This window comes from Pavona decussata, unplaced genomic scaffold (genome assembly GCF_977016875.1).
Source record: "Pavona decussata unplaced genomic scaffold, jaPavDecu1.1 SCAFFOLD_232, whole genome shotgun sequence".
NCBI classification, from domain to species: domain Eukaryota; kingdom Metazoa; phylum Cnidaria; class Anthozoa; order Scleractinia; family Agariciidae; genus Pavona; species Pavona decussata.
In genome coordinates this window covers 1,836,571-1,861,501 of record NW_028145637.1, presented here as the reverse complement: position 1 = coordinate 1,861,501, position 24,931 = coordinate 1,836,571, and the positions used below count along the sequence as shown (strand labels likewise).

Sequence of the window (24,931 nt, the reverse complement as noted above, 5' to 3'; positions counted from 1 at the left end):
GGTACCCATATTGGCCTATGTTGGTCCATGGGTACCCATTTTGGCATATATTGGCCAATATTGGTCCGCGGGTACCTATATTGGCCAACACTGGTGCCTGGGTACCCATAATGTATAATGTGGGTCTTTGGGTACCTGTATTGGCCAATATTGATGTATGGGTAGCCATACACCAATATTGGTTAATATTAGTGTCAGGGTACCCATATTGGCCAATACTTTTCCATGGTTCTTGTGTGCCCATATTGGCAAATATTGGTCTATGCGTACTCATATATGCCAATATTGGTTCATTCGTGCCTAAGTTGGCCAATATTGGTCCATGGGTACCCATATTGTAGGGTTGATACATTATGCCATTATGGGTCACCATTGAGCAATGATGGCTGCTCTTGAGTGGGTACTCAGGTATATTAGTGACGGTTGGCTTGTTACAAACGTACTAAAAGTGAATCCCCAAAACGTCCAACATCCCAGTACTTAACGGAAAAGGGTTCATAATTTCCTGCATACAGCCCTAGATTGAAGTCACTACCAAAATGGTTTGCCCAAAAAAAGTTCGCCAGAAAATTTCTAACACCAAAATAGTTCTTTATCGCCAATTTCAAACTCCCATGAAGGTCTTCGCGGCTACCCGTCACTAATATCTCCGAGTACTCTTTCTTCATTTAAGAATGAAAATCAACGATAAAAGTTTTGAATGACGTTTCGATGACTCGCTCATCATTTTCAAATTCTAAAAAGTCAGATTGTTAAAAGTTCTTTATATATAAGAATGCGTGCGAAGTCTCGTTGCACGTAATTAAAAACCTACACTGTGGAATGTAGTGAGTGTTAATTAGGTACTAAATAGTTTCGCTTTTATTGAGTCTGATTGAGTGTTCAGTTTGGGGTTTTTTTCCTGGATAAAAAGCATTTCGTAGATCAGGCATTTAAATTTCCCACGACATTTCTTCAGTATAGTGAATTGTTCAGTGAGGTGTTTGTTCTTCTGATTGTGAGAATGATGAGCGAGTCATCGAAACGTCATTCAAAACTTTTATCGTTGATTTTTATTCTTAAATGTTTATCGAAAGCGTCTGTTATTACTCTTTCTTCCCAATCTTTTTTTATTGTTATTAAAGTGATGATTTTTCCTTGTATACTAGAGTGCTTTCCATTTGCCAGAACTCAGTGACCAGCTTGGCCAATCAGTTTGAAAATAGAATGAGATATTTTGAAAAGTTAGCTCTAAAGATTCTTCATAATGCAGAATTTGGAAATGGTTTGCCCCTATTTGAAGGAGCTTGAAGGTCTATCACCGGAGCCAATTCTTGAGAATTGTGTTTTTATTCAGCGCAATAACGAGTCTTTAATTAGCCAGCCAGTTCGGACAAATGGAAAGCACACGCTAGTTTGCCATTCTTTCCTGTACATGCTCCATAGTATTACGGTTCTTCTCAACGTGATGCACAGCAGCATGTTTTAGATCTGTTTTATTTTTCTGTCTGTTTTGTTGTCGTTTTTGTATGCTACAAGGAAAACTTAGTCACTGTTCACACGAGCAAAGAACATCCAATTAAAACTATCAACAAGAATTTGGCCATGCAACTGAATCAGCACTAGATCGAACAAAAACGCACTTTTTATAGAAACTCTTAAAGGAAAACCTGCTGTTGTGCATCACGCTCGAGGCTGTCACATGAGATGTGCTAGCGATTTCTGTAGACAAACGATGAGACCTGAGGCAGCCCACGGGCTACACGTTTCCAGTACGTTTTATTATTTAGAGATCCGTGCTACGTCACTTTTCCGGTGGGGTCCTAGTTTTCGCAATAAGCGCCCATCTTATTAGATAAGTCGGGGATGAAAGTAGCAGTGTTATTTTTCCTTATTTTTGACTTTACTGCAACAAAGTCACAAAATATTCAATTACTCATTATCGCATGTAATGAGAAGATGATGTACACAACTTTGTAAAGTATACCATTCCTTGAAGAAGAAAGTCAGTTATATTGGTCTTGGTTACTGGTGACTTTCAGTCACTTTTCCGATTGGGTCTTATTTTTTGTATAATCTTGTAATTACGAAAACTATGACCCCATCTTTTTTTTTTATCCATTTTATTTAAGATGTGTCGGGGATGAAAGAAACAGTGTTACTTTTCCTCATTTTTGTACTTTTCTGAAGGTGAGTGGAAGGTGCTTTTGCAATAAACTTACCAAACGTTTAGTTGCTTGTTATCGCAAGTGAGAAGCCTTCATGAATGTTGCTAATGTGTCATCGTCAGTCATACGCAAAAGGGAAGAGCTCTAGAGTCGAAAATGGTCGACCGCAGAGACATTCACCCCACATTACGTTAACACATAACGATAACTCGGTCACTGTGTATACGCGCATTCACGAGTTAAAAGGGGACTTAGTTTTCGGGGTCTTAGTATAAACCAATTTTACAGCATAAAATACAGCATGCAGGCTGGGGCAGGTGAGGTCAGCCGAAATTTTGCTTTTACGTGAAATAAAAACAATACATCGCTGAAAATAGTCACACTGTCTTTGTGCTCCGAGGTTGTAAAGAGAAACGAGGACCTGTTTCTCATATCACGCGCAAACCATCGAGACCGGCCTCGACTATTCAAGTCAAAAACTGTTGACTACAGTGACTACAGTGTTGATATATCGCAACAACACTACTACAGCTTGAGCAGATAAATGTGACGTCATTGGTGAAATTCTACTAGCATGTTAGCGCTCAGCGGGGATACCCAAATCCAGATACCAAAATAACGGCAGCCATATTGGAAGGGTATACTCACATCACCAGGGATTTGGGTACAGGGGTGCTCAAAACTCGGGGATGCCCAAATCACTGTGACAGCGCCGCGAAAGCTAAAAGGAACGCGGCTCTTGGGGATGAGAATGGGGGAAATGTCACTCGCTCGTTTGTTCCATCGGTCACTCGATGGGCTGTAAACTTATAGCAAATATGGAGTACTCTCACGGGTCGCTTAAGTTTTTTCTCCTCCTTCAATTAAAATACACGTTTTTGGAATTCGAAATTAAAAGCAATAGCCCAAAGAGCACTCGACCGATGTATAGCTTTCCTACGTTTTTATTTTGGTGAGAAAAGCGTCGTGTTGAAAGGTTCGAAAAGGCTTAAGCAGATCGACATTGTCGTGTAAGTCAGCAGGGATTTCGCGCAAAATGGAAAAAAATACGATGGAGAAATGTCTTTAATAGGGTGTTCCGCGCTCATTCGCATATTTTTCTTAAGCGTTCCGAAGTCATTTGGCTGTTAAAATCGTTGCACCAGAAGTGCAAATAATTATTAAAAACAAAAATTAATCTCTGCGAAGGAAGACGTCCGGTAGTGCACGTGTGGGACAGCGGTATGGCGCATGCCCTTAGAGGCTTCGAGGTTATCTAGCTAGACTGTTTGTTTGTTTGTTTTTTTGCCTTTGAAAGTCAACTCTTCTTGCAACTCTTCTTGAAAACGACTGACGATGACTGTTCACTTTAACAACAAGGGAGTGTTATAATGGTTGGCGTGGTTTGCGAGTTTTGAATTGGATTTTTTAAGTTATGAAGCTCTTTTGGAGGGGGGTGAATAGGGGTAGGTAAATCCGCTGATCCGCTAAAACTAATGGCTGAATCCGTCGATCCGCTCAAAAAATCAACTAAATCCGAATCCGCAAATTGTTTGCCGCGTTAGATGATACGCGAGATACAAAGTGACTTCAGTTGTTGGAGTTGCCTTGCGTGATATTGTGTTTTAGCGTTGAGTATGACTATCAACGAAATATTTATTTAACCAACGTCTGTATCGAAACAAAATCTTGCAGATACGAGAAAAAAGAGCAAACTTGAACTTCCTAACAACCAAAATCCAAAATCCGAGACCCAAAACTGGATAAAACCGCGATCTGCTGTGATCATAGGATCCGCAGATCCGTTAAAATTTCGCTCTGAATCCAGAATCCGGGCTAAAATATTTACCAAATCCGTCGATCCGTAGATCTGTTCACCCACCTCCTTTTGTGTTCCTCCGGCTTCTAAAGGACAAACGCTTCCGTTGTTTAACTTAGTCAGTGTCCATAGCATATGCCTTATTCCTGACATGTTACTCCTTCTAGTGTTGCTGCCATGACCTTCTTTACCCTCAACAGAACAGAAAGCAGTTAACGAAGAGAAATATAACGCCTGGTTTAGACTCCCAAAGCGGGTGTGTTTTTGCTTTGTACCTGCATTATGAATTCACTGGCCTAATTATATTAGTGCACGGAGTGGTCAAGAATTGAACTTCTCCAGTTAACATTTTAATCAAAAGCCACTCACATTTCTTGCAATCTGAAATTTTTAATAAAATTTGTGATAAAAAAATGCATTTCCATCTTTTTAATGGCAAATAAAATTGACATACAGTTTACATATCACTGTCAAACACTGTCAATATAAGCTGCAGCCCTCAGACAACTGGATTCTTTCGTTTTCGATTTGTTCTCAAACGATCACTTCTTAGCAAATTTTGTATTCGGTTGATACGCTGACTGACATCCTCATCAATACTTCCGCATTCCCTTTCTCCTTCCTCTTCATCGGAGAACAGTAGCTGAGGATCCTCTTTGGTGAGTTCTTGTTCCTTTGTATCTGCCTCTAAAAGTGATGAGGTTTTGTTTCCCTCAAGACTGAACCTGACTCTCTTTTCAAGTGCGAGGTTCTCTTTGCTTAACATGTTATTTACAGCTATAAAAGGTTTCTCTTTGTCATTCCTTTTATGACTTTCCTTCATCCCAGAGAGAGCTGATGCTTTAAATGATTCTCCAACATCACCTATAGCAAGTGATGGAGCATGTTCCGTAGGAATAACATTTGCTTTGGTGGTAGTTCCACTTTCATTCTTCACTGGTGTCTCTCTAATCTCGGTTTTCTTTACGTTCGTGCGTTTGTCCAGGTCATTTGATTTCACAGTACCATTATTACTCTGTCGTTGTTTTGTTAATGCGACAATACTTACAGTTGTCGTCAATGCTACCGTATTTGTAGAAACTACTTTACTGCTTGCTGTTGAATTATTGAGTGTTTCACTCTCATTCTTGCTGTTTTGATCGTCTTTGTCATCTCTATCAGTCCTGAGTTGTGGTCGGTCATTTTCTTGGCGTCGTTTGTTCTGGTCAGAGTTTTCTGCCTCTTTGGATACCGGAATCACTGTACCCGTTATCTGACTGATAAAACCAGTGTCTATCTTGTTAACTCTGTTGTCTTCCTGCGGTTGAGTTTGGCAACTTTCCTTTCTTAATGGCTCAATCATGTGTAGATCTAATATTCAAAAGACATTATTAGGAATTGTTACTTGGTACAGTTTTATCTACCAGTAACTCGATCGTTGAAATCCTAGCCAACTATGAACCGTGTTATCACCTTTATTAACCTCTCCGTGAAAGCTGCTGGCTTCATCAACTGTTTGTTCCAAATGAATCTGCAGCAAAAACAAGATTAAAACTTAAGTGCTTTAAACTTTTGAATTAATTATTTTTTACAATTCGTAGAGACTAACTCGAGCACACGTTACTGGTGAAGAAGTCGGAAGATTTGCTTTCACGTGTGCATGCTAACACTGAAGGATCCTGAAAGGTATAAAAACATTGAAATCGTAGAGCACAACTTCTGCATTCATGTCACAAGTTCTTCAAAGATTGCGCGGCTGTAAGTTAGTCATTAGTTGTTGGCGGACCCACCCGAGAGAGGTGGAGGACACGCTTTATTTTATATTTATTACTTGGTTGTTTTCTTCGCCTTTCTTTTATTACAACGGCTTCTATCTGATAGGATAAAATGGAAAACCCACCCAATCACGAAACATTTCAATTCCTTTCTTTTGATAGACAGCCTCGTTGCTCTCTAAAGTTGAATTTTATCACGAACAAAAAAAATGCGCGGACAATTTTGGGAAGAGCACTTTTTTTCGGGGTGTTAGTAAAACGCGTAAAAGGTACAAGAATCGACGTAATTAACGGGGATTTTACACTTTTTCCTTTTCTTTCCTTTTTTTGTTCTTGTCTAAGGGCGCTTTCCATTTGTCAGGACTGGTCGGCCTTATTGTTCGTAAACGGAGTGTAACAATGCCTTGAAGGATAAGTTTTACGCTCGTCCTCTGAATTTCTTCAAATTTTTCAGAGTTTCGGAATGATTATCGTTAAAGGTCTGGCAGCACCATCCCTTCAAATTGACGCATTTGATTTACAGACTGGCCTGTCTGGCTGGCCACTCTAAGATTCCCGCCTTTGTTTAGTCATCTCACTTTTCGCTTTTCTTTCTGAGTGGAATAAAACCTTTCTACGAGGATTTGTCGACAACAACAGTGTACATGGGGTCGGGGTGTACATAATCAAGTGGCGTCCAAACTTCAAGCGAGTTCATGTTCCGTTAAATAACCAGCGGAAAGACGTGCGGTGAGGGCTATGCCCTTTGCAGATTATATAATTAGAATTAGAATTAGAGCAAAAACATGTTAAGGTCGCTGATGTGCACGCCTTAAAATGGTCTCCATAACAACTTCTGACGTGGGTTGTCTTGGTTTGCTTATCTGCCAAAAATATTCCTCAAGAGAAGACCGTGAATTTTGCCTCAAGTTTTAGGTTTATTTTATTTCCACGTCTTCAAAAAGTTAGCTATCTTGTAGTCTTGTTTTCATTCTGTTAATTAAATGAGGAAAGATAAAATTTAAGCGAAGGAACTTTTAATTAAGCAAGAAAAACAGCTGAAGATCCCTGTTCCGCCGACTTCCGTTACGCTGCTACTCGTTTTACTAACAACCTTGTTATCGCGCTTACTTGAGCGTAATTATTTGCTTATTTAATTTCTGTAATTTTTTACTCCATGTTGCATCATATTTTCTATACGTTTGTGTCATTTTTATTAGTACTGTTATCAACTAGTAAGCGTGATTTTACCGGTTCTACTGACACAAAGGCAATACTTAGATGATTATGATGTAATAGCTTGTTTAGAAAACAGTCGAATTTCAAATTAAACCCACTGGTTTCAATTACATTGTACACGGCAAAACTGAATCATAATAGCTGGACCTTCGTGGGAACTTCTGAGGTGTATGGTGAAAAAACGTACCTTTGACAAGCCATCTGTCTGGACTGCAGTGGTAATCTTTTCGGCAGGTTTAATTCCTTCTTCGTTTAACTGGGCAATTTTCTGTAAAAGGTTCTCGACCTTCACATTAAGAAAAGTACACTGTGTTTCCAGGTAATTTGCGCGTTCCGTTTGACTCCTGGATGTCTCGTTGGCTTTCAGTAGCTGTTCACTTAAAGATGAAATTTGCTGCGAGAACGAACGAATGAATGAATGAATGAATGAATGAATGAATGAATGAATGAATGAATGAATAAATGAATGAATGAATGAATGAATGAATGAATGAATGAATGAATGAATGAATGAATGAATGAATGAATGAATGAGTGAGTGAGTGAGTGAGTGAGTGAGTGAGTGAGTGAGTGAGTGAGTGAGTGAGTGAGTGAGTGAGTGAGTGAGTGAGTGAGTGAATGAATGAATGAATGGTTGACTGAAATCAGGAGCTTAAAAAGTTCTGCCACTTTACAGAAGCCGTTATTAATTAGTTCCTTTTAAACTCTTATGTTAGCACCAATCCAAATTCTTACCTCGTTGTCTTCCATTAGCCTCACTTGACAGCAAGCAGCATCCTTGGCTTCTTTACATTTCAGAGCTTCGTTCTCTTTCTCCGTCTTTTTTATCTTCTGTTCCAAGTCTTCTACCTTCTTCTTAAGAATATTTCCTTCATTTTCCAAATAATTTGCACGTTCTGTTTGGCATTTACAATCTTTCTCAGCTTGCAGAAGTTTTTCACTAAAAGATGACGTCTGCAAAAAAGTAAAACACCTTTGTTTTTTTTGTTTTTTTTTTTTTCAACCATTAATTACGAGTGAAAGACTTTGCCATGAATTTTACATCCATTATGATATTTTGTAACCATTTATCGGGTGAAGCACGTTGTCATGAATTACAGGTTCTACAAACAGGTATACAGGATTTTCTTTGTAGTATGCTAACGATCATCGATCGTTTTTCTTGAAGTTCCGGATTTAATCAACAACAAAATAAGTAACCAAATATATAATTCTTCACAAAAGTTCAGGCTTCAGGAGTTTTCATCGTTTATTGTAACACTACTGTTTCGTATGGTCCGGAGTTATCGGACCACCCTCATCAGTCAGGCAATTTTTAATGAGTATTGTCGCAATAAACGATGAAAACTCCTGAAGGCTGAACGTCTGTAAAGAATTATACAATGCTCTTCAATCAAACGAATTGAGCGCTCAACGAAACACATTGTTACCAAATATATTTATATTTATATTTATATTTATATTGAATCAGTTCGTTGTAAGAGAGGAACGATCTTAATCCTCTCTCACCATACCAGTTCGGCAAGGGATGTTAAATACGTGCCAAGATCAGCTGTTTCAGTTTTGTTCTAAATTTCTATTGGTATTTTTTATTGTTCAGAACCTTTTTCTCTCCCCTACTAATCTCAAACATCTCTTCGGAGAAACAGCTTAATATGAAAAACAGACATTCTCTGCCGTCAACCAAATCTTCTCGTAACCGTTACCCTACGAATGCCTAGGTGATGGACGTATCGGGTGAGCATTTCATTGTTTGTTTGTTGCTTAGATGAGGGAAACCTTTCTTAAACTTGGAGCAATTCTATACAGCTAATGGTTTTACACATGGATGAACCTATGTTCATGATCCAATGATCAAAACCCTGAATACTGATTACCTCATTTTCAAACGTCTTTTTTAGCCGTTCGTTGATTTCTCTTTGGGATTGAACTCTCTCTTCAGCTTGAGCCAGGCGCATTCCTAGTTGATCCACGTCTTTCAGCACCGATTCTATTTTATCCTTCAGTTCCATGTTTCTCTCTGACCAATTACTGTTCAGTTGCTCCAAAGAATTGTGTGCTTCTAACAACGAATTGTACTGTTTTTGTAGATCTCCAAGCCGACTCTCCAGAAGTTGTTTCTGATAAGATAGGGAACCGTTAAAAAGTTTTCCATTTCTGACCTATTAACTGTTTTAAAATATTCTACACAGATTTCTCTTCTTTACCTCTCTCCACTTTAGTCAATAGCTTTAACATGTTTCATTATTTAACAGTATGAACTTTTTAAGATAAGATAATGTCCTCTTTACTGTGTGGTGATCGTATCAAAAGGAAAGGAGGGTGCGGGTTTTCAACAGAAGCTTTTATCGCGTGGCCCAACTGAGTTTCTCTGAAAAGGGGTTGAATCAAACATTAACCCCTGAATCGGAAGACTTATCTCGCACCCAGAGTCTTCGAAGAAAACATCTTGCGCGTAAGGTCACGTTCTCCAATCTGATTGGTAAATGAAAATGGCCCAATGCCTGTTGGCTTTTCTCTGCTACTAAAGTTGGAGGCGACATTTTCCCCAAAGAGAAGTTTAAGATTGGGATGTTATTTACTATAATCAATTCCAAATTTCTGTGCGACTAGGGCCTTTCCAACAGCTTCTATAGTACCAATCCAACTTTTTGCAGCAAGTCACTCTTTATGAGTTCATATGGTATCAAGTGCACCCCCCCCCCCAAAAAAAAAAAAAAAAAAAGCTTCCTTGGAATATTTGTAGGTCAGCTCGCTGTTTTATCACGTGATAAAATATAAGAGTTTTCTACAACAAAAAGTCACCTAAAAGTTTCTTAGCATGAGTAATTAAATAATTTTGTTTTTGGGGGAATAGAGATGTCGTTTTATGTAAGCTAAAAGACCAGCCAAACGTCTGGTGTAGAAAAGGCAGAAACACAATTCTATGCTTTTAACTTTTCTACCCTGAATATCAATTTAAAAATCCAAATTGGAACTTATATAGAAACGTTCTAGTTACAGAGATATCCATTCCTGAGCCGGTGTGTTGCGAGTGTGACTCGCTACCCACAGGAGTCCTATTACCTGTTGCTCTGACTCCTCCTTGTAACATTTTAGAGTGTCTTCCACGCACTGCTTCTCTTGTCGCTGTTTGTATAAAGTTTCCCTAAGTGACTGACATTCTGTTTTAATCTCGTCCAACTCAAGATGGGTAACAGCCTCCAGCTCGTTGTGCTTATTGATGGACTGCACATGACGATCAAGTAACTTGTGTGAGTCCTTCAATGATTCTATTAATTTCTACCAGGAAAAAGAAAACAAAATATTCAACATTGATAAACCGAAATAGTCCAAAAAGCATACTTGGATCAATAGAATCGTTAAAATAATGATTCAGTTTTCGATTAACAATAACTCTACTAGTGCACAGAAACTAATATTTATTATGTTTGGCTGCAGATGAATAGGGTGGAAATGGATTGCAACTTAAAAGATTGGCCAAATTGTTCAAGTTTTCCTTGTATATTGTAAAGAAGTCGCTTAAAACTTATTAGAGAAACCCTTAATATTTTCTACCTAGTGCTCTAAGGGAAATTTCATGCTAACAAAAAAATTCTTTTTCGAATATTTCAGTAGTTTTAACCAAAATACAGCAAAATCGTCGTGAGAGTGCATCTTTAACCTCAATGTAACTAAACTCAATGTACTAACTTCATAAAACTAACTTCCTGACTGATTCGAGCGAACGGAACTAGAGGCTTGTCCCTGGTTAATAGAAATGACTTTAGAATGTCTAAATACGGAAGAGGAATGCGATCGATTAACAGACCCTTTAAGGACAACTCAGTAGTACGAAACTGACTAAAGTAATTTCAGTTTTAATTAACACGGAAATGTTGCTGGAGCAGATGCAGTTACTTGCTTTCCTTGTCAGTGTAGAGGAAATACCATTGTTTTCAAAAGTAATCTTTACCTCGTTTTCTTTTCTTGAATCATCAAGTTGCCTCTGCATCTGTCGGTGCACTTCAGTTTGCTACAACGGAATACATTGTATTGCTAGCCCATTGCTTTTAGATTAATGACAGTAAATAAGAATGGAAGTGTCATTGTAGCTTTTAGGAGGCAGTTGACCCACAACTGCTGGAACTTATCCCGGTTTCTGCAGCATGAAGCGGCTTGGAGCTTTGATACTACAGTCAACTCTCTCTAAGGTGGACACCCTCGGCACCAGATTAACTGTCCGCCTTAGAGAGAGTTCATGAAAACTGATACCCGAACATCAAAACTGAAACCAGTGCTTTATTACTTTAATTACAGTGTACAATGTAGTCATGACGGGCCGGCTGTGTCTCTTTTATATATTCCTTACGGAATCCAACACAGTTCATACACACTTTGAACATTTGTGAATCAACCTTAACAAAACTCGTTTGTGTCGCTTGTTATTTGACCGTACGTGGAGTCGGGGACCATAACTACGAAAAAAAACTTTGTAATGCTGCACTGTTGTTGCATTAATCTACACCCGCTATGTCAGTTGTTTCTTGGAACTTGAATCAAGTAGCGTCTCTTGTGAAGTTACAGAAAAAAAATTAAACCATGGGGGTGGCTATGGGCTTAAAGTCCCATGCAAGTACAAGTTTCAAGGTGTTCCGAAGGTCGTGGCCTGGATAGCAAAGTGTATAGGTAAAGAAAACGAGAAGTTTACAACTGCGGTTGATCTAAATCAAGAAGCGAAAAAGCGAAGGAAGAATACAAGTGACTCAACTGATTCCTGTAAACGGCAGCGCAAATGAGTTGTTGTATAAATGACGGGAAAAGTGACTTTAATATTGTATTAAGGCATATTGTAAGGTCTGGAATATTTTATTAAAACCACTGTTATCAGATTGCGCTAATTTTCCGAATTTTGGACCTGTTATAAAATTTCAAAAACATCCGGTGTCCGCTTTGAGAGGTTTTTTGAACCAACATGTTGGAAAAAAGTGTCCGCTGTCCGCCTTAAAGAGATGTCCGCCTTAGAGAGAGTTCAGTTACAGAGAAACAAGTGAAATTCGGCAGGGACTAAAATTTCTGTCCGTCTTAAAGAGGTGTCCGCCTTAGAGAGGAGTCCGCTTAGAGAGAGTTGACTGTACCCTGGATGGGAAAATAATTGATTGCAAACTACCCCAGCAATGGAAGTTTAAAAACCACGAGAAGTGTTTCATTCGATTTTCAAACACCGAGAAGTAGGCTGAGAAACAGGGTGCAGCTGAGTGTTTTAAAAACAACTTTGAGGTGTTTCGGAATCAGATCAAACACCTTCTTGAGTGTCTGATACAGCTTCTCAACCATTGCATGGATAATTAAAAATCACATTTCCAACATTTCCGACACCTCTCTAAGGCGGCCATGCTTAGCAGACCTACTTGTTTGGCTGTAACTAAACTCACTCTAATGCAAACTGCGGGGATTTTGGTTAAAACTGGATTCTTTACAAGGGGCACACTGGACATGCCAATCGTGTCTAATAAGTATATTCTAGAATGAGTATTACTTGAAATTATCTACCATAATACGAATTATCTCAAACTGGTCTAATTAAAAGACTACGGGTATAGTTTATAATCTGAGAAAAAAACGTCTGTAAAAAATGTCTGTAAATGGATCAACACCAACTGACATCAAGAGAAGATAGAATAGAATAACGTATGTAGAAAGGAGTTAAAGGGATTACATAATCGTTAATCTCCAGCTAGTCCCGGTGCTTTAGAGAGAGTTAATACTCCTCAGCCCAAGTGCGATGTAGCAACCCGCACCTGATTAATGGACAGTGATTCTCAAATGATAAGAGCTTATAATTTCAATAATTCCATATCCACTTCTTTTTAGTTCGTTACACTGACAACAAGGATCGAATAAAACTATTTAGTTAAGTTGATTAAATTGTACGTAGTAAATTGTAGTACCACGCAACCGGCTATTCAGCTTTAAAATGGACTTGAAACAAGGTGTAATAATAATAAGAAAAATAAAAATGTTAAAATCTCTCAATAACCGGGGTGGGCTGTGGAACTTAGTAGAGGAAAAGGCGGGGGGGGGGGGGGAGGGGACGATAAATAGATGCAGGATATAGAGGAAAAACAGTTTGTCACGAGGGTCTTGCCGGGTACTAAACATACCATCCGAACTTCTCTCTCCAAAGAATTCTCACGGTTAACTGCTTCCTCAGTGCTGGACATCAGTGAATCTTTGTTCTGTGGAATAGTTGCTTTCAAAGTGACAAGCTCGAACTTTTTGGACTCTAGCTCTTTTTTATACGATTCCAGTAGACATTTCTGATGTTCGTTGGTATACATTAGTTTTCTATGAAGGTGGGAGGCTGCTGAAACTGAAGTGCAAACAAAATATTAAAAAATCACACATTGGGAGCTTCGAGAGCTGGTTTCAAAAATAGCTGCACAAAAAAGCATGGCAGCTATAGAGCGTATGCATGTGACGTCATAATTTTCTAAAATCCAAAACTAAAGAGCCTCCAAAGTTTTTATCCTCATCAGGCATAAGAGGCCGTATATTTATAACTGTTGACAATTTTACAGCTCCATAGCGTCCTTCGTTTGGAAATCAGAGCAGTTTGAATTTCACGGTCATGGAGTTGCGTGACAAAGAGCTACGATCGACTTTGCCACTTCTGCCACTTTACTTACTTCCATCAATTGAATCTACAGCCGGTTACTTATTTAGTAGCAGGATGATCTCAGCAAGCTAAAAATATATGCTTATCTCATTATTTTCAGCCTTTTAGAAGTTAGAACATTAGAGAAAGTGCTTATGTAGGTGGTTTTGGTGTTCAGTACTGCTAATCAGTCGCTAGATAACCAAAGTAAGTTCCACATGTTAACACTATTTTTCGGCCGCCATATTGGTGTTCCACGGCGGTACACCAAGATGGCGGATCCACACTGGGCTCTGGAAATTTCTGCAAAATATTTCGACGGATATCTGACGTTTGGGGAGACGTACAGGCCTAACATTTGGAGAATTGTCTCCTTTAGTCATCTTATATAATATTACAACTTCTCAACTTTTCCCACTGGATGGTTTTCGATTTATTTTACAGTTTACTGCGTGGCAGTGCATACCCTCTATAGGAACAAAGTCACTGCAATAAAAATATCAATACTGCCAGAACACTTTTAAGTAGCCTAACATACTAAACACCGTACAATTTAAAGATGCCCGATTAAAACCGACTCCAAAAGAAAATATATATATATATATAAAAAAAACGTCAAGGGCGCATAAATCGCTTCTGTTCAGGCAAAGCAGCGGTCAAATAATAAAAAGAAAAACAAACAAATAAGCAAAGAAAACAAAAACAGATCAATAATGACAAACAAAGAAATCACGCGAAATGCAAGGTCGCCGAGGCTTTTAAGAGACCGACAGTTTTACTAAACGTATAAAGCCAATATGAAAATAGAATAGAAAGGATGCCATGTTTAAAGCTAATGTGGAAAATGTTTGAAACGATGCAGTGTTCGCAGGCTTCTTAAGAACAAGGTAATGGACCGTATTTTTATGAATTTCGTGACATCAAAGCACATTGCTCATTTGTCATCCCGCGCTTCAAACAAGACAATCTGATTGAGTACAGTCGAACCTCTATTAAGTGAGTACGTCCCTAAATTACTGTAGATTTGACCTCTATTAAACGGTCGCGGTCACCCTTTGCTTAGTCCTAACGAGCCGTTTCTATTGTCTTGATCTGTTTTAAAAGCTCAGTTTATAAAATGAAAGCACTCAAATACGGTAACAAATAGCGTTCCAGGCAATTGAATTTCTAACGACCTACAATACTGACTGTAGGATGTTGGCGTTAATGTTTGATTAGTATATATACCGCATGTTCTCCTTTGTCATACCATTTTATCGCTGCAGTTTTTTAACCCACTTAGTGTTTTTGTGAGCGCTTTAGTGTATAAACTGTACACTAAGTTATTAAATGTTCTATAAAATGTAGTGTTTATTGTGTTTGACCTGTGTTCTGTATCATAACCTGTATACAGGTAAAGCGGTCACTTTTCCTTTCACCGAGGCTGACCGCTTAATACAGGCTCAACTGTATTACAATTTGTTCATGCCATTTTCACATGGGACTGGAAAGTTTGACCTCGTCCATAACAGGGTTTCTTCTTAATATTTTATTTCGAAAAACGTAATTGAGTGAAATCAATTTGTTAGCTCATAGGACCGATCAGAATGCTCCTTTTCATTGTGGATCAGCTCAACCGGTCATGTACAAAAAGCTTTACTCTGCAAAACGTACGTAGTCTGTTTCCGTATTTCTTACTGACTCAGGTCATATTCCTATTTATTTTACAGGATGATATGCTTACTCTTTGATTCTGTCTTGTCCACTAGGTCGGCCAGTAGAGTGCACTGATCAAGCGCTTTTTTACTGCGTTGCTCTAAGGCAGTCATTTGCGACTCGTGGCTGTCTCTTGCCAAGATCTGTAGCTGGATAAGCCGTTCCTTCCAAAAGAAAATAGCAAGCACGCTTTAAAATGTATCTCAATAATCTTCCCACCGCAAATGCTACTGACTTTAGGATCAGTGGTAGTTAAATATAACTGAAGAAAATAGACGAGGCTCCGGGGACCAGTAAATAAGGTGTTGGCAAAATGAGTTTTGCTGATGAGTGGAAATGGTCAAGAATTCTGCATGATTAAGAGGTCGCATAAGGTACTTAAAGTAAGCGAAAATATTTCCCTTTTTTGGGGATGTTGAAACTTCCTTTCTGTGTTTCACTATATTTCACGGTCTTTATAATCTGTATTAATTTAAGTGCTTTGAAGGGAAATAAAGAGGGCATATCAAGATTTCACACACCTGCTCCTTGATCTTCTTTTCAAGGTTGTACTTCACCAGCTGAAACATTTCCACAAATTAAGGTTAGTGTTAGGGATCACGAAAACTCTATTCGTTCTCAAGCCCTGGTCCCAGGATTTGCTTTGAAAGCACGAGACTTTCATCGCGTTTTAAAACATGTTCTCGTGATGTAAAATAATATAAATAAATAAATAAATAAATAAATAACTTTATTTAAGTGCCAAAGTATTTAGCGCGGTAGCTCTAATTGGGGACACTATAAACTAGTAAAATAAATATTCAAACTGAAAATAACATTTGTTAAAAATCCCAACTGGTGGGAGGCAAATCAGTTGACTATTTACAAAGCGTGGCCTTGGAGCGGGACTTGAACCTGGGGCCTCCAGATTACACGCCCGGCGCTCCTAACCACTAGGCCACGCCGCCTCCCGAAATACTTCTTAGAACATTACAGTGTGGATTTTAAAATTAAAATGGTGATGAAATTACTGCACTCGAGGCAATAAATCTTTGTCAACGAAACTATCGCAGAAGTATTCGGCAATGAAATGTTTACTGTTGAATACTAGTTAAATCTTTCGTAAATAATTGACCGATCGCCGCACAGGAAACTTTCCATATTGCTGATCCACTCAGTATTATACAGTGTGTATAAGACGGCTGCTAAGATATATGTAACAGGCGACATGTCATATGCAATCACTTTTATTGCAAACTGGGCCATTCAGATTATACAATTCCAGATTTTTGACTGTCTTAGCAGCTATGGTTTATGAGCCATTATACCATGCCCCACAAATATAGAAAGTGTACGCGTCAGCGACAAAAGAAAATAGCCTTAAAACAGCAAGATTTAGCGATAATTCGTGGTTTTTAATAAAACGATTATTCCATTCGTGCTAGTTGGAAACAGGACGATCACAGCCAGCTCGGCTTGGTTATATATATATATCTGTCATTTCGTATCCAACAAGCGCGAATGGAATAATTGTTAATTATTATCATCATTTGGTTGAGCATCCGACCAATGATCGGATTGGTATTCGATCGCTTCAGGATTTCAGATCTTTTTCAGATTTGTTTGTCGCATGCGCGTGGCATGCTGATTACAACATCATTTGCCTGTTCGCAAATCAGTTCTCAAGTCGTCAGGGCGTTATAGTGATGTCATTTTGCTAAGCAACGTCTCTGTGATCAGGTAAAGGCTCAGGTTAGTCTCGTAGATCACGGTTTTCGACCGAAAAAAGTTTATCAGTAAAATTTATGAAAAGCTATACACCGTACTTGAAGTGTATGAAATGGCATAAAAGTCATGGACTTATTTCCTTAGAGTAGATACGTTCTGGGTGTTAGACTGACACTGAAATACATCCACTCACGTGAAGAGCTCTAATTTCGTCCTTTAACACTTTTAGTTCCTTCTGTGCGCATTCCGCTGCCAGAGTCTGTTTGGCCTAAAATACAAAATATGGCTATACAGGATCAAATCAAAGGTAGTAGGGGCACGGTGATCACTTTGGAAAAGATGACAAACTAATGATTCTTCTACTTTTTTTGCGAGTTTCTTAGCTTTTGGGAACTTGCCTGTGTATTTTAAGGTCTTTATGTTTGCTTACTCAGTATTTTTTGGTTTTAAATCTGGGAAACAAGTGGTTGCATGTAGGCCTGAGCGATAATCAGTCCGCTTGGTTTTAAGAACGCAAGGACAGCTGTACATGACTTAGAGTTGTTTCTTTGCCTGCTGAAAGGCATATTTTTATATTGAAAAATTACAAGTTATAACTGGCAATACGTTCTTTGTTATAGGAATCAGAGGGTTTAACCCAGTTGTTTCTTTAGCGTACATTTTGTTTTCTTCCGGAGTAGAACATCAAGTGGTCGGAACGAGCTGACTAAATAACCGGTCTACGAATCTTACTATTACTCACCTTCTCCTCTTCATATTGTATCAGGCGATCCTCTTGCTAAAAAAATAGATCTTTATTTTAAAATTCATATACTTCATGTTTGTATGGCCAGTTGTCCTACACAATGATAACGCACTGGTAGCGTCGCATTTCGGTCATGCAGAATAAGTGAGAAGCTCGAACACTGCAATGTATTGAGAGAAGGTACACTGAACATATTATCTGTAGACTTTTGTTGATTTGATGCATTTCATTGAACATTCCATTCAAGGCTTTGATGGGGAGTGTCAATGCATTATTAGCCTGTGCGGCAGGTGCTAGATACACGGAGCTAGAGCTACGGACCGGCCTGATTCCCCTCTTCCTCCCTCTTTCGCTACGCAAGCTTACAATTAATTAAGTTAGAGAAGACTGCAAATACGATAAATTTGGCTGAGCAAATAATATAGTTAATCAGAAGTTCCATATTAAAAAAATGAATTCGAAATGAATTTGTGACAAGTTTAAATGATGGCCAACCGTTCCGCAGACGCATATTATGCAATAGTCATCGTGGTCTAAAATAATAGCTCAAAATCAATCGTTTGCCTCACATAGGTGTGGATGGCGACGTTTCGATCTCTGTACGGCAGGTCATCATCGAGCGATGCCGCCGACTGATTGCAGTGTAACAAGTGTTGATGGTGATTGGTGGATCTCGATCCTCGTTTTGGTTGTTAGTGATTGGAGGATTTCGATCTTCGTTTTTCACGCTGTTCCCTCAGGATCCGCTGTGGTACCGATCGGCTGTTGTGTTCTTTACGAATATTTGGTTCAGTTTATCAACTGAGTTAATAAGCTAATTTTCCTACTGTATAGAGCTTCGAAAGCTGACGTTTCCGTTGAGCTTTAACCCTTCGTCGGAACGAATATTGTGTGATCGTAGGCATCCATGCTTCCGGAATTTCATCTCCCTCATCTCTAATGATGTCGTTTGCGGTCTCTTTAACCCAACGGGTGCACTAGTGTGGGTTGCAGTTAATAAACTTAACCTTGTCCCAGAGTGGATAGTGTCCATTCTCATCAGTATGTTCTGAACGAAGTACGAGCAAGTCGTATGTCGTCAGTGTATCGTGTTCCTAAATCCGTTCATGCAGGATCTCAAGAATCATTATAGCAAGAATATCCGAAACCAGTAGTTGTAAATTTGGTTAGATGTTTCTGGCTCAAGTTAGATGATATGTAAATTTAAAAAAAGTAAATTTATTTGTTTTACACGGTTAGATTTTAAGCTAGCAGCTTGTGGAGCCGTGCCGTAATCAAACAAACATTTTAAACGGAACAGAAACTCTGTAAAAATCTCAACTGGCGGGGAGGCTTACCAGTTGGCAATTTACAAAGCGTGGCTGAGGATTTTAACAGGAGACTACGACGAAACAAATCCACTAGTGGGCAGAGAGGGGACTCGAACCTGGGGTCGCCAGGTTACGAGTCCGTGCCTCTAACCACTGGACCACATTGCCTCCACCTTACGCCAATTGGACCCAATTTGTGGGAGTATCTTCCTTGCCTGGCGAAGACCAACAGTATATATAGCGGTCGAAAAGTCGTGATCCTCGTTATTGGCACAATCGTGAGACAAACGATTAATCTAATAACTAAATGCTGATATTACCCGCTTCTTTACATCGATTTCCTGCTGTGCATGTTGTTCAACTAAAGCGTTATTCCTCGAAATTTCTTCTTCCTAAAATGTAAACGAAAGAAAGACAACAAACGAGCAGACAGGCAAACAGAAAAATACCAACAGTTCTCACATACATCCAGATTACGGAATAGTAATCTGTGTCACATAACGAGTTATGTAAATAGCAAGTTGAAAGTAAAATGTTTGCTTTACAATTAAAAAGGCAAGTAAATATATATACTTCGTTGTTCTGTTACATGTAAAACGGGCCATACGTTACCACTACATGTAAAAGTCTTTATTCTACGTGCATTCTACCAACTTAAAGAACAGCTGTCACGTTTTCAAATGCGAAACAGGTACTCGCGTCTAGAAGCGTGTACCATATATCGTCTATCTTTACAGGAGCTATACAGAGGGCTCAGAACTAAGTGGTCTCGCTACCTCACATGAGCGGCGTTTGGGTGCTTGCGTTAACGAGAGTATGTCTGATTATGTTAACAGCACTACTACCGTCTAGAGAAGTTTCTTGTTACAACTTAGGAATGCTGTGAAATTTTGTCCATCCTTGTTCTAAGACCAATAGATTTGGAAGTCCGTTTATTCCTATATGAGTTGATGTTGATTATACGTGCAAATAGAACGTTCCCCTGAGACACAGCTTTACAAGTATTGAAAATTACTCGCAACTCGTTTTATGTCTGTCTGTCTGTCTGTCTGTCACCTAGACAGTATGTCTCTCAACAAATTCAGAAAACTTTCCAAATGGACTCCCTATACACAGAATAACCTTCGACGCTTATTGCAAGGATGACCCCTTCTTGACGCTAACTGGTATAGTGTAAAGCGGTTCTTCTGTTGAAAAATGAATCTGTTCCTTTCAAGAAGTAACAAGTGCCACTAAGCCCTCCTGATGTTTACAGCAAGAACCCTATTTGCCACTCACTCGAGCCTTACGCCCCAGTGAATTAGTAGAACGACAAACTAGATACACCTAAGAGACAGAACACCTCTCGCTCATCGATAGTGACAACCCCATACCACTGCACCTGCAAGCAGGGGCCTCTTCGAAAGGTATCCAAATGGCGAAAGAAGACAAAGCGGTATATTAATGCTAGAACTTGTTATAAAGGGAGGTCATATGTACATAATTGGCCTCTCGCGCATGATTCAACATACCTTTTTCCGCTCCAGTTCATGCTTTTCAGTCATCAGGCACTTGATTCGCTCTTCATTTTCCTCTTCCAGAGTCTACTTGGAATAACAATGTTAAGGCATTGCTACATTGAATAAATGGTCCATTTTTAATACGCAAAAAGTAAATTAACGCACGTGACGTCATAGGTAATGCCTTTATCTCATGAATAAAATGCGGTGACATGTCATTAAGACAGGGTCATTTCATGTTATATAATTCGAGGTGTGTATTGCGCTAGACCGTTCGGCAATTTATTTATTTTTATTCACCAAGACATACATTCATAGAAAGTTACAGTGGATAATAGACTAAGATCTTCGGAGCATTTGATCATATTCAGATCTATGTTAATTTGAGCTTAGTAAGTAATAAATTATTATTATATTTTTTTCATTATTATCTTACATAAGTTTACAGTGAATAATAATAGTAAAAGAAGAAGTAAGAAGTGGCGAGGAGACCTCAAGAAACCCCCGGCCTTATACTGAATACTGAGAGGTCCCCTCGGAGACAATTATACACGCCTTCTGATTTTCTTCGCATAAATTATTATCTACATTTTCAGAAGGCATTTTAGATTGAGTTCAGTCCCAAAGCCCGTTAATTTTTATAGCCATTGTTCTAGAACAATGAAGACAATTTTATTAACTAATTTAATTTACACTTCCTCGATGCGCATTTTGCCGAGCCTCAATGCGCTTAACACTACACGCCTTAACACAGGCTTAATGCAGTCCTATCCTTTACAGACAATACTTGTCTGTCTAGGATAATTTGTTATTCCTCCGCAAACACGGCAAAAAGTCCCACCCCTCCCCCCCAAAAAAATTCATACGTGCTATCCTACTTATGCACACCACGTTTCAGAAGAGTACTCGTTAACATAGTTGGAACTCCGTGCTCAAGTTGGGCCGCACAGCGGGATTCTTATGCATTTAATGTGTAAATGCTATACATAAATACATTACGTCCAATTGGCGTTTGGCATGTCACCTAACTTGAACTAGATCACCTAACTTGAACTAGAAATATAAAGCCAAGATTGTAACTCCTAGTCTCGGGTATTCATGATAACATTTAAATCAATGTAATAGTGACGAGGATTTTAGTAACGCTTCCAAACTATAGCGTACGCTCCAAGCAGTTATACTTTACTTACTTACCCTTTGGATTCTCAATTCCTCTATCACCTATATCAGAAAAAGGAGAAAATTGAACGAATCAAATACAGCTTAGGAATCCTAGTCACAAAACTTACTTACACATGGTCCTTCATGACACATTTGGCAGTTATCCTTAAAATTTTGGAGAACTAAATGTACTCTTTACTGGCTGAATTTCTGTGTAATGAAATATTGATTAAAGGAATTACCTCTCAATGAAATTAAGCCAACATATGGTCCCACAAAATACAACATATACTGTGACCCACCTGAGGGGAAGTAGATATGACACTGCATCCTACAAATAAGGCACTCAACGATGTAGTTACCTCAAAGAAATTGTTTCTGAACTTTACAAGGGTTGACTCATCAATAGCCATATCCATCTTGTCAGTTCCCATACGAGGTTGAAACTTCTGAGTCAGACTGGTTCTATCATTCTCTTTCAGTGAAGCTTCTTTTATGATTTGGTTGTGCTCCTGTTCCTTTTTTTCCTCTGCTGCGCTAGAGTTTACTTCCTCGCTAACTTTGTTTTCTGTAAGGTTGTTTGAATTGTATTGGTGAGCATACTCTTCTGTGATGGACAACACTTCCTCTTTATTGTTGCTGTTGGGTTTCATATTATTTTCCTGATGAAGAGTGGAAACAAAAGATAAGTTTGGAAACAATAGATTTCGAAGAGATAAAAATGTGTTTAAAATCGGCCAAACTTTTTTAAAGGGAAGTGACCCCTGCGGAAACGCTTGCGAGAGATTAAATCACAATTTTAGTTGAAGAGCTCTTTGAAAATTGTTAACATTTAAATATCAAATTTTGAGACGGTTTTTTCCGGGAACAACTCGAACCATACTATATGATTTCGTTGCTTTATTCTCTTCCGGAGTCCAGCGTACGATCACTGACTTTAATCCGCCAGTATCCTGAGTAGACGACCCCCTGTAATGGAGGTATATTATTTGTAATAGGATTGCAATAAAACTTCAATGTGCACTGAAACCCGAAGCGAAGATATCCTTCCTGAGCGAAGTGACAGCTGTTGGCACTCGCTTGGCTTTAAACAGTAGAGGCACCATTCATGATGTGATTTTCCGAAATCGAACAAAGTTTCAATAAAAAGGAATTCTTCCGAAGATTTATCATGTGTTTGTTTTTTTAATCTTCGTCCGCGGTTTCCTAGTTACTAGTAATGGCAGGAATTTCAAGTAGGCAACCGTCGTCGTTACAATTGTGCAAAGGTAGGGAAATTTTGCTTTCAGAACGAAAAATTTTGTCGACAACTTGAATTTCGAGCCCAAATTGTAAATTTGGTTTCAGATTAATATTCCGGACTAGGTACGTGGTCCGCAAGGCGGTAACCGCATCTACGCAATTCTGCGCAATTTAGCGTACGATGGTGAGCGGTAAAACTTTATTACAACTTTACCAGAAAAGAGGACCTCTTTACTTTGTAAATAAGATTCATGTAATATATTGCATTTTTTCGAAATTGAAGCATAATCATCTCTGACGGAAGAATGTGTGGCCACCCCCAATTGTTTTTTTGCATTTCAATAGCCATCGTTAAAATCGTCTTTCCCCGCATAGTCATAAACCGCACAAAAATACCTTTGAATTAGTAGGCTTGGTCCTTCATAGGGGTTTTAAACCCCCCTACCCTTTAAAGAGGTGTCTCTTTAACGGAGGTCGCTGATATAAAGATGATCGTTTTTCCGGGAGAAAGGTTTGTGTTCCCTCAAAGAAGGTGTCCCTTAAATTAGGGTGTCCCAAACTATAGGTGCCATTGTATTTTTCTCAAACTCAATCCGTTTTCATGGGAAGGGGCTAATTCAAAACTTGAGTATCAGCTGTCGCTGTTTTTATCACATTTTAATCTTGAACACATCGCTTAGATAGCGTAGCTTAACTGCTGCTATCAAAATTGTCTTTCTTCAGTAACGTTTGTTTGGCCGTCTTAGTCTTTTAAATCCTCAACGTTTTCTTGATTAATACTATCCAGGAAGGCAAGACCCTGGTTTTTCATGTTAACTTCCTTTAGCCTTCTCGCTCGCGTTATAACTTTATAAACACAAGCGTTAATTTCCTTTAAGGCTTGGTTCCCACTAGCGACATAACGATCATAATCATAACCATAGACATAATCATGAGAAAATGTTCCATCATTTTCTTATGGTTTTGATTATGGCGATAATAAGCGTCTTTATGATTATGTTTTTCGGCGTTCCCACTACGCCATAAGCGATAGTAATGGGCCTTACGATTATGATTATGATTAGGATAAGTATGTCGCTAGTTGGAACCAAGCCTAACAAGGTACCCACGTTCCTCCACCTACTCCTACAAATGATAACATACTTCTCATCATGAGCGTCTCCTGTCCCAATCCCCAAAAGATGGTAACCTACTCACTTTTTCGCTGAAAACACTTCCTCTAGCGTCCTTTAATTCATCACGGGAAGTTGAACAATCCTTTGTTATCTCTTTCAATGCTGAAACTGTATTTTAAAACATCTTTTCAGTGTTTTATCTCAGTATCAGTTTAACACAACACATAGCACTCAGCTGGATTCTCAAATCAAAGAATAAGTGAATTGTATGCTCCTGGTGAAAAAGGTTACTATAAACGTGATAGTACAAGGACAATTTTGAACGACGATTTCTAAAGGGTCGATCGAAGAGGAGTTGACTGTGGCTTTTTTTTGGGGGGGGAGGGTGGGGGGGAATTGTAGGATATCCGGTCGTTTCGCTACACCGTTTAGTAAGCTCATGAAAATGTGACTATTTTCGAGAATATGCCAATTTTAAAATGTAGCGAATCGATTAAACTGCAGTGTAGCGAAACGACTGGTAATTGATTGTTTTTTATTTGTAGTATCTACTGAAAGTCTAAAAGCTGAGTTTTTTTTTCTTTGGGAGTCGGGGGCTCGGTGAAAAACATTTTAGGTTCGAGTTAAAATCCTTAAGCTTACTACTCCTCCACCTCCAGCCTATGTACACAGATGTACATGAACGCTTCTTCACGAAGCCTCCGCGAAGCTTACCTTGACCGGAAGCAACTTGGTGCAAACAGACACTCATCCTACTGTAGACACTACATCAATTTCGTTTTGAAATAGAGGGCGTTTAACTGTAGTAAAACTTTGTAAGCTAAAGTTCGTGGTTTAGGTAAAGGAAAACAAAATAAAACGATAAGTAAAACATGGCATTTCCCGCGCTTTTCGCGGCTGCCT

At 38.8% G+C, this 24,931-nt stretch overlaps 1 protein-coding gene across 3 annotated transcripts; it reads right to left on the bottom strand.

Annotated features, from left to right (window-relative positions):
* Positions 1 to 4,174: 4,174 nt before the first annotated feature.
* Positions 4,175 to 24,914, bottom strand: LOC146458701 (uncharacterized). Of its 3 annotated transcripts, XM_085090402.1 has the most exons (19): positions 24,743 to 24,914; positions 24,111 to 24,196; positions 22,034 to 22,333; positions 21,705 to 21,731; positions 20,523 to 20,594; positions 19,332 to 19,403; positions 17,699 to 17,734; positions 17,150 to 17,224; positions 15,771 to 15,809; positions 15,278 to 15,413; positions 13,061 to 13,269; positions 10,873 to 10,932; positions 9,984 to 10,199; positions 8,795 to 9,037; positions 7,653 to 7,871; positions 7,105 to 7,311; positions 5,756 to 5,798; positions 5,398 to 5,455; positions 5,156 to 5,295 (listed from the first exon to the last, which is right to left on the bottom strand). In XM_085090402.1, exons 1-18 carry the CDS (start codon positions 24,777 to 24,779, stop codon positions 5,433 to 5,435), a joined length of 2,100 nt encoding a protein of 699 aa, XP_084946528.1. In that variant the 5' UTR covers positions 24,780 to 24,914; the 3' UTR covers positions 5,156 to 5,295; positions 5,398 to 5,432. The 3 variants fall into 3 exon arrangements, with proteins under 3 accessions (XP_084946526.1, XP_084946527.1, XP_084946528.1); XM_085090400.1 differs by lacking the exon at positions 5,756 to 5,798 and having other exon boundaries at positions 4,175 to 5,295; positions 24,743 to 24,912; XM_085090401.1 differs by lacking the exons at positions 5,756 to 5,798; positions 24,111 to 24,196 and having other exon boundaries at positions 4,176 to 5,295; positions 24,743 to 24,880.
* Positions 24,915 to 24,931: the final 17 nt, after the last annotated feature.

What these genes read in the sequence shown, in the direction of transcription:
- LOC146458701 (XM_085090400.1), bottom strand. Translation starts at nt 24,779, where the DNA reads ATGAGTGTCTGTTTGCACCAAGTTGCTTCCGGTCAAG. An exon ending in GAAGTGTTTTCAGCGAAAAA is followed by an intron (nt 22,334 to 24,110) that starts GTGAGTAGGTTA and finishes ACTCTTCATCAG; the next exon opens with GAAAATAATATGAAACCCAA. An exon ending in AGACAGATGGCTTGTCAAAG is followed by an intron (nt 5,456 to 7,104) that starts GTACGTTTTTTC and finishes TTTTTGCTGCAG; the next exon opens with ATTCATTTGGAACAAACAGT.